General features: G+C 37.3%; 1 protein-coding gene across 3 annotated transcripts in view; it reads right to left on the minus strand.

Annotated features, from left to right (window-relative positions):
- Positions 1-4,502: 4,502 nt before the first annotated feature.
- The window catches only part of LOC102698307 (sterile alpha motif domain-containing protein 10), a 44,796-nt gene continuing 35,751 nt past the window's right edge, over positions 4,503-13,547 (minus strand). Inside the window, exons 5-6 of one of the 3 annotated variants that reach the window (XM_015364942.2) lie at positions 9,178-9,227; positions 4,503-6,471 (exon numbers count right to left, since the gene is read on the minus strand). In XM_015364942.2, the coding sequence (XP_015220428.1) occupies positions 6,226-6,471; positions 9,178-9,227 (296 nt within the window). In that variant the 3' untranslated portion in view covers positions 4,503-6,225. The remainder of the gene's footprint in view (positions 6,472-9,177; positions 9,228-13,547) is intronic. The other 2 variants (XM_015364943.2, XM_015364945.2) reach the window with 2 other exon arrangements.

Below are 13,547 nucleotides of genomic sequence, written 5' to 3' on the forward strand. Positions count from 1 at the left end.
AGGGGTCTTATGCGCAAACATGAAGCGGTGAGCTCACAGTATGTTTGTGTTTCCGGCCAGTCCTCGGTGTAGAATACAGCGTGAGGACACACCTGCCCTCTGAAGACACAGGTGTGGGTGCCTGTGTTAGATCCTCAGGTGAAGTCGAGTCTTCTGCAGTCTGCAATGTAATGACCCAGACATGTTTGCTTGTCCTGCTCCATGAAGTTGCCCACCCGCCCGTCTCGGTACTGATTGTGATTAAAACAATGGGGACAATTTGTTTTCCGAGTCTGTGTGGTCGATGTTTCAATATATTTCAATATAGCGCCTTCTTTTCCTGGCTGTGACGTCACTCTGTGACGTTCAAAACAGCACATTCACGACCACCAGATCTTTCAGTTGTGATCTTTTGATCAGACTTTGCAGCCTTTATACGAATAAACAGTCTTATATTTAGGGAGGAGTTACTATGTTAGTTAATTGGGTTAGGTGTTTTCTTTTAATTTTTAACCATGTTCTCGAAAATGTATTGCTTGTGTACTCCTTTCATTGGTGAAGAGACACCGGTTTCCAAATTACCGCAGGTACAACACGATAGCTTATATTCACATTTTTAGGCATTAGTTTCAAGATCGATATAATTTAACAATAAAAAATAAAATTGAAAGCACGAGCACGATAATGTAATGATCATAGACTTTTTATTTCTATTCATTTTTGAAGTACAAAGCAGAAGGTGATTCCCCTACCTTAAATATACGATTAAAATGGTTAAAATACCATGTATTCATTACAGAAAGCAGCGGAGACAGTTAAATTGCAAATACAAAAATAATTTATTTCGAAGAGTACGGGACATTCTGAATCAATAAAGGCGTTAAAAAGATAAGCCGATGTAGTTATTTTACAAAGAAGTAAAGCACTTTAAAAATAGATTCTCACTGACACTAAACAAACCGATCCAGCAGGCGCTGCTAGCTCGAACAGCTCTCAGCCCCGTGATTGGCTAAACCCCCGAACAATCCGAGCCGCGATTGGGTGAAGAGTGAGAATCGACACTCTGATTGGGTAAAGCGCCACAGCGGAAGTTCTGTGTGTACCGTGTGTGCTGTATGAGCACGCTGGATATACAGTAACACATCCATTGGTTTCCAATTACTGATCAATCTAAGAGAGTCTCACTGAGGTCAAAACTGAAAACACAGCGCGTTCACGACTTCGATAGCATGTCATGATAGACGTGCGCGCATCACGATCACATCGCGATACCCATTGCGACTGGGGCATCACTGTCATGGCGCCACTGCCGCGACATTGAGTCCATATATAACGATATGACATGCCCACCCCCCATGTCCTGACATGGAGTCCATATATCGCGATATGCCAAAAACTGTCACGCCCATGTCGCGACATGAAGCCCGTATATCGCGATATGACATACCCCGGCAAAAATGCCCAGCCCCCATGTCGCGACATGAAGCCCGCATATCGCGATATGACAAAAATTGTCACGCTCATGTCGCGACATGAAGCCCGTATATCGCGATATGACATACCCCGGCAAAAATGCCCCGCCCCCATGTCGCGACATGAAGCCCGCATATCGCGATATGACAAAAATTGTCTCGCCCATGTCGCGACATGAAGCCCTTATATCGCGATATGACATACCCGGGCAAAAATGCCCCACCCCCATGTCGCGACATGAAGCCCGCATATCGTGATATGACATACCCTGACAGGAAATGCGGACCTCATGTCGCAATACAAAGTCCATATATCGTGACACGTCCTATCTGGGTATATCATGTCCTGATATAAGATTTTTGTTGCGACAGCAGTGCCAGGGTGGCATGGAAGCAAGTCGCCAGTCGTGATATACACTGCCGCGATATACATGCGATATTCATGGGGTCCTTATCATAACATGCTGCAGAGGTCTTGTCGCGATGGCATCCCACAGTTAAGCGTTTGGCAACGGCGTGTCACGGTAAGGAAAGAAAAGGAAAACGTGCCTTCGAAAATAAAAACCACAGATAATACAATCACGGTGATTTTACATACATTACAACCACAGGTTTATGTCATAGATGGTTAACTTGTTGGCATGCGTCATGTCTTAGTATTATTCCGTGCATGGTCTCGTGATCACCGGAAAAACAAAGCGCTATATCTCGGGAATGAAAGCAACACAAACGCTACTTTCAACGGCTCAAACCGGCACAAACGTAGCACTAACAAATGATGTGGGTTTCATCGTTTGTGCTGTCTGTAATGGGGCCAACATGACGGAGCTTTTACCCTGCCTTTAAATATTCAGCAGATTTGAGCATAACATACCAGAAGAACGTGCACGCACGTATGGGTTTCAGAGGTTGGAGTAAATGCATCGCCCCAAGGGTAATATCGAGTGAGGCGCCATGAGAATAAAAACTGCGAAGGTATTCAAATATTAAGTTCTGAAGATCATTTTTGATCTTTCATGATGCTTTTAAACTAGTATGAAACCCACGAAAATAGTACTCTGTTTTCGATGCCAAAAGAAACCTAATTTGGAAATTCGTGACTACCCACAAGACTTAACACTGAATTGTTATAATCGCGTTACAGTGCTATTATTAAACCAATTCATCGTGCCTTTAATTGCAAGAATGGTCTGCTAATAAAAGCGTCAAATGCATACTTTGGATGCATTTTAGCGCTGTTAAACGTCGTTCACTTAAAAATATTGCAGGGCATTTACAAGTGATCTAAAAAGCTATCTGTAAAATGCACACTCGCATCTATCCGTCAATATTATCTTAATGTTATTCATGCATTCCAAAACTTGTAATTTGTTTACAGGAGTAATTTTAGAACCTCTTCGTGCTTAACTACTACAGGTCGAGCATGTATCGAGCTGCTACTAGCAAACGCATGTGCACTGCCGCTACTTACAAGTCTAGAAACACTTGTATTCGGGAAGCCAGGCTGTACTCCTTATAACCCAAGATGCCTGTAGCATCTCATGTGTCTTATTTATTTCGGGACTAGTCTGGTCATCTACATGCGGCTTTTTGAAAAACGTACTGTAGATATACAGTATGCATTTGTTTTTCCGTGTTGGCTAATTAACCAAAAGCCTAACGCTAGATATCTCTAAGAGTGTCTGAAGACAACGATAACCAATTAGGCTATCACACACGTAATATTAAAAATAAAATCATTTAACGCAAACAAGGGGGAAAAATCTTAAATTACTTTGGACTGATTGAGTAGACCTAGGATCAATCAGGGTGGTCTACGCCCCTGCCACAAACCACAATATAAATATACAAAAGACTAAAGCTTATTAAATTGTTACTCTTTGAAAAGACACACATTGTACATAACACAAAAACTAGAAAAATACTTGAACAATCAACTATTGTTGTGTATATACTGTATAGTATTGATAAAAAGACATTGATAATTTTATTTCCACTTTTCCTATATGTATAATACTAAATAGAGCCACTTTTCCTATATGTATAATACTAAATCCTAATGAGGTAATTCAAAGAGTGTATTCAATCCCTGGGTAGTGACTGCTTAAGGCATTAAACTTTGCATTCATAATTAAAAGTCTGCAGGTTTGCTGTGACAGTGCAGACTTCCTGAGCATATGTTGCAGCTCAGTGGGGGAGTGCTGGAGCAGGGGATCCTGGCTAGATGCTGTCCTTAGGGTCTCTGCCACTCTCCTGGGGTCCTCACTCTCCTTGTGTGATGTCTTGTTTAGTGGGTGCAGACTGAGCACCTCATGTGGAGAATGAATATGCTGTCAGCTAGCGCATCTGACAGCATATTCATATGAACAAATGCTGTTGAAATACTCGTTTGGCTGAACTCTACAGCCTTCAGGCATTAGGAGAATTATTTCTCCTGGTACTAATACTAAAACAAAGTTATAAATCTTTGCAGAGGATCTGCTGATTTTCTAGAGCTTTGAATTATTGTTATTGCTGCTTACATATAATGTAATAAAGAACTATTCCACCTATCAGGGCCATACTGTATGTCTGGATTCATGTAGACTGTAACCTGTCACACCTGTTGAGACTGGCTGGATGAACTAACTTGACACTGATAAACAGGACTGAAAGACCGAAAGCCTCAGGAAAGCTAGGTGGTCCTTAAAATACCCTAGCTTCGCGATTGCATTTGTTAATTCTCCCTTGTGTTGTCCTCTAATGGTATACACTTGTTGGTAGTAGTGATCACATGCTGCTGGTTTGGAGAGGTAGCAGGGATTTGGATTCCAGGCAGCAGTCTTCTTTCATCAACAGAATGATAAGCCGGTTCTCTGCACCTCTCTTCACCATACTGGGTGTGGTTGATGAGTGAAAGGCCTTGCTGTATGCATGTGTTTCTGTACACAATGCAGTATTGGTTTCATAACTTAAGCATGATTTAAAAAAACGTTCCAACATTCAGTGTAGGAACACCCACCAAATCTTTTTTTTTTTAATTCAAGCAACCATGAAACAGGAAACAATGGAGAAGCTTCTACAGATTTTATTTTAAAAAAGACACATTTTTCCTCTACAGATTATATTAACTTAAGTACAGCTGGTAATTGTAATACATTTTAAGTCCCCTTTGCATAACATTTTAAAACTATGGAGCACACTGATGCAACTACAAAGAAGGTGTTTTAACAGTCTTGACCTCCAAATGAATTGTGTCTACTGAACGGTGTAGCTCACAATTCCACACAAATGTTGAGGAGTAAGAAAGCTGCTGTGAAAGTATAAAAAGAGCTAGTCAGTAGAAGAAGAAGTCAAAGGAAGTACTAAATAATTAACAATAAAGTTCTTCTCTTATACGGAATGTCTTATTTGAGAGATACTTGCTCATATTTCTGAACAGAACTCATATGAACAATGGCTGACATGTTTTTGCATGCTGTTAAAGCAAAAACGTTAGTCTGAAAAAAACCCAATGATTTTTAAAGTACTTTATGGTGAATATGCAAGTATAGGATGTAAGCCTCTATTTAGAATATGCACTGAAGCATAAACACGAGGCTTATCCTTCACAGATATGTTCCATTGTATTTTTAAGGTCTCATTAACTACTAATACCACAGAATGCATTATTGAATACATTTGAATACACTTATATTATACAAGGTCGTTTGCATCCAATGTCATATTAGAACAGGCAAATGACTCCACAGTAAACACAGAAGGTTCCACATTGCATTCTGTCTCCTGAGTGTTATCTGTCTTGTTGAAAAACTGAAATACTTTAAGGTCTACAACCGAAGACTGCAGCTGTAGTAATCTAATGGAAGACAAGTGACATATCTGATTTGTAAAGACAGCGCATTAAATGCTTTGGAGTTCAGGACGTGCTTTCACTTTGAAATTTGCTGTTCAAAACATACACACACTCATGACAATTAAGATTTCTGGAATTATACTTACTAAGACTTGTTTATTTGTCAGATACTGGAAACTGCTGTTTTGCTACAATATTTTTTTCTGGAAGCAATGCTATACCTTAGAAAGCTATTGGACATGACATTCTATTATGGTTTTTCAAGAAGAATTAATGCTTACATAGTTATTGCTTTCCCAAGCATGGCAAATGTCAGCATGCCTCTGATCTTAGAAGGACGCTGATACTTGAATTCTAGTTATTCATGTTTTTGTTAATAGATTAGATTAGAAAGGCCAGCTTTGTGGATTTATAATATCATTTTTTCTAAATAAGTTATTTAGTGATGTGATAATTTGTACAAACACATGAGTAGACTACACCTTTATCTTTAGAAGTATGAACAGGTGTTATCCTGAAAATTAAAACAACTGTCGGTGCTCTGTGTATGGCAAGCTCTGTTGTTATACATACTGTTAGCTGCTTCAAGAAGAAATGTCAATATGACAAGTTTTTAATGTCCTGAGATGAAAAACATTTATACATGGTATGGTACTGTATATGTATGGCAACCACATTCAGTATAATTAGCAGCAAAACAGCTGGTTCCTCTTAGGCTTTAGAGACACATCTATTCCAAAAGAAAGACTCGTCCCTACAGCAGATGGTAAACAAAAGCACAAATACTCTGTGCACGTTAAAGTGCATCAGGAGTGTAACATAACACGGTATGTTTCTTGTAGTCGAACGTCTGCCTTGCAGAGACGCTTGTTAGTTTCACCTAAAAAACGAGTTCAGTTGGTGTTTACTAACAATGTCAAATAAGATCACAGGCTGCATTTACTGTAGGAATCCTTTTTGTTTAAATACAAGGCCCATCCGCTGTGTGGAACATGTGTATCTTGAGCTGAGCAAATTGCTGTTTGAGATGCTTCCTCGCTGGCTGAAGCTTTCTTTCCAATTCAAAGCATGATTTTGTGTCCTCATATCTGGAGTCTGCAGTTCCTCCCAGAGGTACCAGGATCCATTGTGTTGGAGCACGCTGCCAACACGGACAGATGAATTAAGGAAGATTTCCAAAGGAAGCTGGAAAGAGAGGAGACAGGGAATAAATAATGCAGGTAAACAGAGATAGGATAAGCATCTCTTGGTATCTTATCAAGGGTTTAACCACCTTTAAATAATTGTATCTGCACAGACTAAGAAGAATTAAATGTGTTATGTGTTTATGTTTACATTATGTGTTTAGCAGTCTTTCAACACCTAGATTCTAGATTCTAAGAAGGTCACAAGAAAGCCACATGAGATCACAGTATGTTTAAATCAATTTTTACATTTCTGTTTTAACCAAAAGACATTTAACCCAAATACCTAATGAGTCTAAAGATCACTAATATTAAAGGGAAAATCCTACGATATCAAAAGCCAGCATCTTCATTAAAGTTACATTATTTCTGAAACACATACTGTAAGATAGTTGATAATATTTCTCTGAGGGAATTCTCCAACATTCCTTTGACAACTTTTGACATTTCAAGGCAGGCCCCACAATGGACAGAAACTAACTGAAAATGACACAGTTTTATTGATAATCAAATCTATAAATTAAATGTCAGTTTGGATGCTACATGTACATTACAGGGTAAGAAATAAATCCTATTTGATAAATGAAGAAAATAAATAGTTCAATTAAGTAACTGACAGAAAGACCCTTGCTATGCACCAGTCGTTAATGTTGTACAAGACAAAACAATTTAATTAAATAGTTAAATATGAAGCCATTAATATATTACTTTATCAGCCTTTATCAGCATGACTGTCCAAGTCTGGTGTCTAAACTCTTGGGAAAAAGCTGAAAAACATTGATTTCTCATCAAGGAATAATGCCGTTATAGTAAATTTATTACTGTAGTGAATATCTAAAACTTCCAAACAGATTCATCAGAAATGAAGTGCAAATTAGGTGTTGACAATTTAGAAACCACATTTGTTATTAATTATAAAGTGAAGACTCTCACACAGATGCTGCTCAATTAAAGAATGACACCTCTGAAAACCTGTTTGACACAGAGGTGTACAATTCCATAAATAAAAGTCTGGCCTTTAAAAATCAGACTGTTATTCAATAGGGAAATAAAAAGCTTTGTTTTAATTTTAAAGAAGCAACTAATTAGAAAGCCTGTCACTACTGGTAATGGCCTGGAAATGAAAGCAGAAGGAGAATTGTCCATCTCAGAGCGCACACTAACTTGTTCAATAACGTACAAGCGGGCAAAATTTAGAGGAATCCTTTAATCTAACTCTAACCCTAACCCTGATCTCTGGGATTTGGGAGGAAACAGACGTCAAGGTGAGTTTCAGTTGATTATACTGAAATATCACCTGAAATAAACCCCCATAAGTTGAGAAATGAAAAAAAAAGTATATTTTTATATTACTTATATATTTCACATGGATTATAATTAGGGTATCTCAAGATTTCAGGCACTGGCAACCACAAAAATCTACACAAATATGAAAGCTTAAACCCAACCAGAGTGAATTTCTAAATGATAAAACAACAACTGCAGGTGAAAAGGTAATAAAAAAACAGGTGGGAAAATATTTGATTGTGTAAAAATGGACAACGCACACTGTATCATCACATCTTCAGTGGTTGATAAAATATTTTCCCTACTATATGTAAAATGTTATGAGTTCTCTGGGATGAGAAGTGTGGCAGAAATAAGGACTGACCTAAAACATGTGACTAAAATCACGCCTTTATTTTAGTCTGTTCATCTCTGGGGATTTCTGTGAATACAGAAATTGGTTTGGTCCAATTGTTTATTTCTTTAGGTTTGATTACATACAGTAATGATTAGGCACTCTGGCTGTGGGCACCAATAACTGAATAAAACTGGAGATTTTAATCAGGAATCCACAAATTTTCATCTCCATATTTCTCATTACCTAAACACAACTTAAGAAAGTTTACAAATGACAGAAGGCTATTTGTAACCATTCACTTTTACTAGTGACTTAATGTTCAACAAAATCCATCAACCCCATTCTTAGGATCCCATCTGCCTGGCTAAATTCCTACAATCCTCTGCTTCAGGGATGGGGAGGCTCCAGTCCTTGACAGAAGGTATGTACAAGAACTTTTCAATTATAAGCTAAAAAGAGCACATGTTAAAAAACAGATATATGAATTATTTATTAAGTAATGACGATAACAGAGGGAATGAAAGCATGAGGATCCCACAACAATCAAGGAAAAAAGACGCTAAAAATTGTCTTCTGTTTTGTGTTATGAGTGCTCCTAAAACGATTCAGAATAATAAAATGCCAGATAAAATTAACCATGCAGTGTCACAGTATTTGTATAGAGTATTATATAGTGTATATAGTGTTTGTGGAGCCTTATGTCTGGGTTTCTCAGTCCTGGTCTTTTCACACCAGTGTCTGTTCCAGATTTTGCTGCCACCTGAGCTCTTAATTACTGTGGCTAATCACGTTATGACCAATTTCAACTCTTCCAAATGTAATTCGTGGCTGCAAACCAGATTGTACTCTACTCCAGCTCCTGGTGTCAGAGCATCTGGAATATATGTAGAGTTAACCAATTAACCAATGACAAGATGTCTGGAAAATTCAGCAGCTGAGAGAATGCAAAGTTAGGAATACTTACTAAAGATACTTTATAAAGACAATATAATTTACAGCATTTTCGCTATATGATTAAAAGGCAGCCTATCAAGAGTTGTTTTAACAGTAGCAGTTCTTTACACAAACTGCAGACAGACTGACCAGGTCTCTGTTGGTTGTCTTGGCAGCAATACAGATAAGGTGGAGATTTTCTGAAACCAAGTAACAAGAAAAAATGGTTCAAGAGAAATCATTTAGAAAACAGTCCAATTGAGAGCTCCATAACGAAGAAGAGTTGAAACAAAAAACAGACATATTAGCAAGAGAGGAATGAAGTTGAGAAGAATGGTCTGAGCTTTTCTTTCTACCCCAATGTGGTCAGGGCACGTAAGCAAAGTTCTTACTTTGTAAGTCATATATTGTAGATTTGATTTTTATTATGTAGGATTTTTTTTTTCTTCAGTATAAAATCCACTCCAGCATACAGTTTTACATAGCCATCTTCCTAATTGTTTGCATAATTGTTAATTAATTCAATTATATAATTAAGAAAGTGGTTAAACCAAATTTTTGCAATGCAAAGAATTGCTGTTATTGAGTATGTGTGTCATTTTGTAATGTTAGAACATTTAGATCCATTCAGTAAATGACAAAGAAGTATTGAAAACATCTGTGGGAACATCTCCCATTTTACCAAATGTTCAATGTTCGACATAATGTCTCAGACCTGTTATATCATACTTTATGGCAAACTAATGACAGGTTTAACAACACTGTTTCCATGACAGTGAGTTTTCCTGTGGAGTACATGGCTTACAGATATATTTTTAATGCTGCTCAGAGATCAAAGGACACTGAGGGTACATGCTACAGCTTTAATTGTGTAAAAAAGCCCTACAAGCTATTTGTTATAAAATCAGTTAGAATTAAGTGAAAGCAGTGTTCATTCTATAACAACCAGATTGATTTCCTAATTAAATTAAATTGGCAGAGTACTATATATAGACATAGAACTCAGTTTCAGCACAGGAAAGATTCATTTATACTCATTTATATTATATATGTGCTGAGCATCAAAAGAAGTGTAGAACTGTGGTTGTTTTGTGACAAAATAATGTTGTAAAAAGGAAATATACTGCAGATGAAGTAACAAAACTGATGAAGAGTAAGAACATAGGATCACATGAAAAAATTAAAGCAATATTTCATGCCAAGCTGTTTCAACTAGTCTTGGCTAAAAGGACCCATACCTCTACATCTGTGAACATCTGTGAACTAGTGTAATGTGAAGCACTGCAGCTGGAGTCACCACTGGAGTTGAGCCAAATTGAAATGAACAGAGCAGGAAACAGAGACATTCCTTCAGAAAAGAGAGCTACCAATTTCATGTCTCTAGTCTTTTTCTGGTTCAGGTAAACCCACCTTGATTTCAGCTGTTACCTCAGGAAGTGCATCATGAATACCCACATGGAAAAATGCCTTATATACTAACTTGCAATAGCCAAATCATTATTACTAATTACAAAACTAATTGCTGTGCATGAAAACAGCAGATTGGCTGGTGTAAACGAGGCATAACTAGACCGAAGTGGCACTGAACTGTTGTAACTCACTTTCCTCAAACCGAAATTAAAATATATGAAAGGCAGCATAAAGTTGTTAAATATTTCTAGTTAATGATCCCAATGTTAAAGGCAGTTGTAATTCTTTAAACTCATAATACTTAAATGAGCTCCCTTCAGTGGCACATGTTCCAGTGTGATTAGACAGGTATAAACCAGAGCAAATCATGAAGCTATATATTAGCTGAAATTTCACTGGAACTCTAAAAACCGTTCCTTGTTTTTCCATAATTAAATAATCGCCACAGAGAAGCTAATGTTTTGAGCTTCTGTAGCACAAGCACACCAGCGATAAAACTGTAGCCTGTACAAGATGCTGATTTACCGGCAGTAAGAAGATTTTTTGACTGAGGGGCTATTTTCTGTAAAACCAGACAAAACAGGACAGTTCCCCTGAGGTCACCAGATGTCTAAAATGTCCTGTGGCCATGTCCTGATAGTACAAGGGCTTATGGCAATGCAGCAAGAAAGGGTCTGGATTAAACAATCAAATCCTAGTGAACTATAATCCATTTTCCTGGAGGATTCAAGTACCATGACTGGTAATCTACACACCATGTAAACATAAAAGGTTGTTTAATATTTCACTTGTTACACTGCAACTTTAAAACTTGATTTGTTATTTCAAAGCTAACCATGACAAGAGACAAACACAGTTTAGATTCTAAGAAAGAATATTGCGCCACATTTAAGAAATGAAAGTAAAAAGAATTGTGTTGACTAATTTCAAAATGTTGAAAAAGATGAAGTTACTTAGATTAAATACATTCATAATGCATTCAGAGGAAACACCTGAATGGCCAGAGGAAGCTAAATAAATATGAATGGGAGTGCAGTATGTACCAAATGCAGATGCCTATAATATATTTGACTGCATAAGAAATGTCAAAGGGCCATAGTTATAACTGAATGGATGGAGGAGAGAACAAGCTCCTCAGACGTCCCTGTCTGCCCATTATCTTTCTTTATACAGTATTTGAATGTTAACAAAGTAGTTTTTTTGATTTTCTACAGGGAAAATGTATTGCATTTAATTTGAATAGCAATTGTGGCAGTGGAAATGTCTGCACTGTTCCCGGATAAATTGCTTTGTAGCCCAGGAGCAACTAGAGTGCCCATATACCAGAGGAGATAATGAAGGCCAGCATTGTATTTAAGGAGCAGCAATACTGTCAGCTCAAGAAATAAATTATCCAATCTTGTACGCACCACAGTGTGAACTTCTAAAAACATCCATGTTTTATATTTAAATAAAGTATATATATAAATAAAATAAATATAATCCAATATAACTATTTTAATTAAAAAAAGAGGTTCTGTACATGCTGTTTTTGACCGTGGGGCAAATTTATGAGCCTGCCTTTTCCATGTGAATAAGAGTTGGTGAGGTATATGTTTACAGGCCAGACCCATAATAAATTTCTTCTTCTAGACCTGTAAGTGTCTCCTACCTAACCACATCCTGACAGGGCTCTTTAGGTCTGTTACTCTTGAGGTATCAACCATTCCAAAGATATTTATCACACCCTCTATCCTCCAGCTTTCTCCTGCTTTTAACACTGCAGAGATAAAAGAAAAACAGTGTCTTCCAGCTTCAAAGACAGTGATGGTACACGTTTTGCTGCAACATTTCTCTTAATTGAGGCAGCAAGGAAGCCGAGCTGACAATTCCATATAATTATCTCAATGTCAGTTTATGTAAATATGTGCTAATACATCACATAAAAATCTGTATCTACTTGATTGATGTGTTTGAAGAGAGAAAAAAAATAAAAATAATTTGGTGTTTGACAAGTTTCTTCCCTGAATTGTGGAATATATTGAGGTTAATGGGGGAATTATTATCATCGTCAATAACCCAACAAAATAAATTCAGAGATTTCAGGTAAAGTAATTTCTAATTGAACTTAAATAAAATTTCTGATTTCAGTTCGGTTTCAATGGGAGGTGCTGGCCATTAGCACTACAATCTGAGGATGACTGTAAATATTTCAGTATTTACATTTACAACTGTTTTTAAAATCAAATGATTATACCACAAACCTGGTCTTGCATAGAATTAAATAAGAAAACCAAACAGCCTAAGTCTGACTGCTTCGTCTCTGTAATGAACTGAGTGCAACACTGCGAGAAATGCAAACAGACAGTTGATAGCAACTATCAGAGACATTTTAATCTGTGCCAGCGAAGGTTTAATTCTCTGAACGTCTCAGGTGTTTCACCGCTATGCAATTAGCATTTGTTACCTCAAAGTCATAGCCTGTTGAACTGTTAAATTAAATTTGCCCTGTGCTATTAATAGTATTTTCAGACCATAGCCTATATTCTCTCTGCCATCATAATGCATATACACTAATTCGACACAGACTCGACACATTCTTTCAGTATTGCTAGGTCTGACCTTGCAGCTCTCTCTGCCAAAATCCACATACTATAGCCTCAGGCAGAGCCTCTCTCAGAGCAAACCTGATCTAAAAAAGGAAGTAAAAAGCACAAAAAGCACACTGTCTTAGCTGTTGGCGTGAAACAGCAGCAGGACTTTAATGACTACAGCTCCTTTGACTTTAGATTTCTGCTTATTGAGACAGCAGCAGGGGAAAAAATGAAATTTTCATGATCACATGCTTTTTCTGCAGGAGAATCTGTGGTTTTCTAGATGAAGAATTTGAGTTGACATTTAGATCATACTGGAGTATTGGAACACCTGCTTCATATAGTTTCTCAGACATCTTCATATACTTGGACAAAGTCTAATGGCCCATATATCCTGCATATATAAACTAGCTTGACAGAGGATTGTGAAAATTTTCATAAATATGCGAATGTTTTGTTTTGTCTGGGATTAGTGAACAATCAATTCTTGTGCATTTGCAGGTGGAAAGTTGAGAAATTGTTTCACCAACTGAAGTA

This window comes from Lepisosteus oculatus, chromosome 16 (genome assembly GCF_040954835.1).
Source record: "Lepisosteus oculatus isolate fLepOcu1 chromosome 16, fLepOcu1.hap2, whole genome shotgun sequence".
Classification (NCBI taxonomy): Eukaryota; Metazoa; Chordata; class Actinopteri; order Semionotiformes; family Lepisosteidae; genus Lepisosteus; species Lepisosteus oculatus.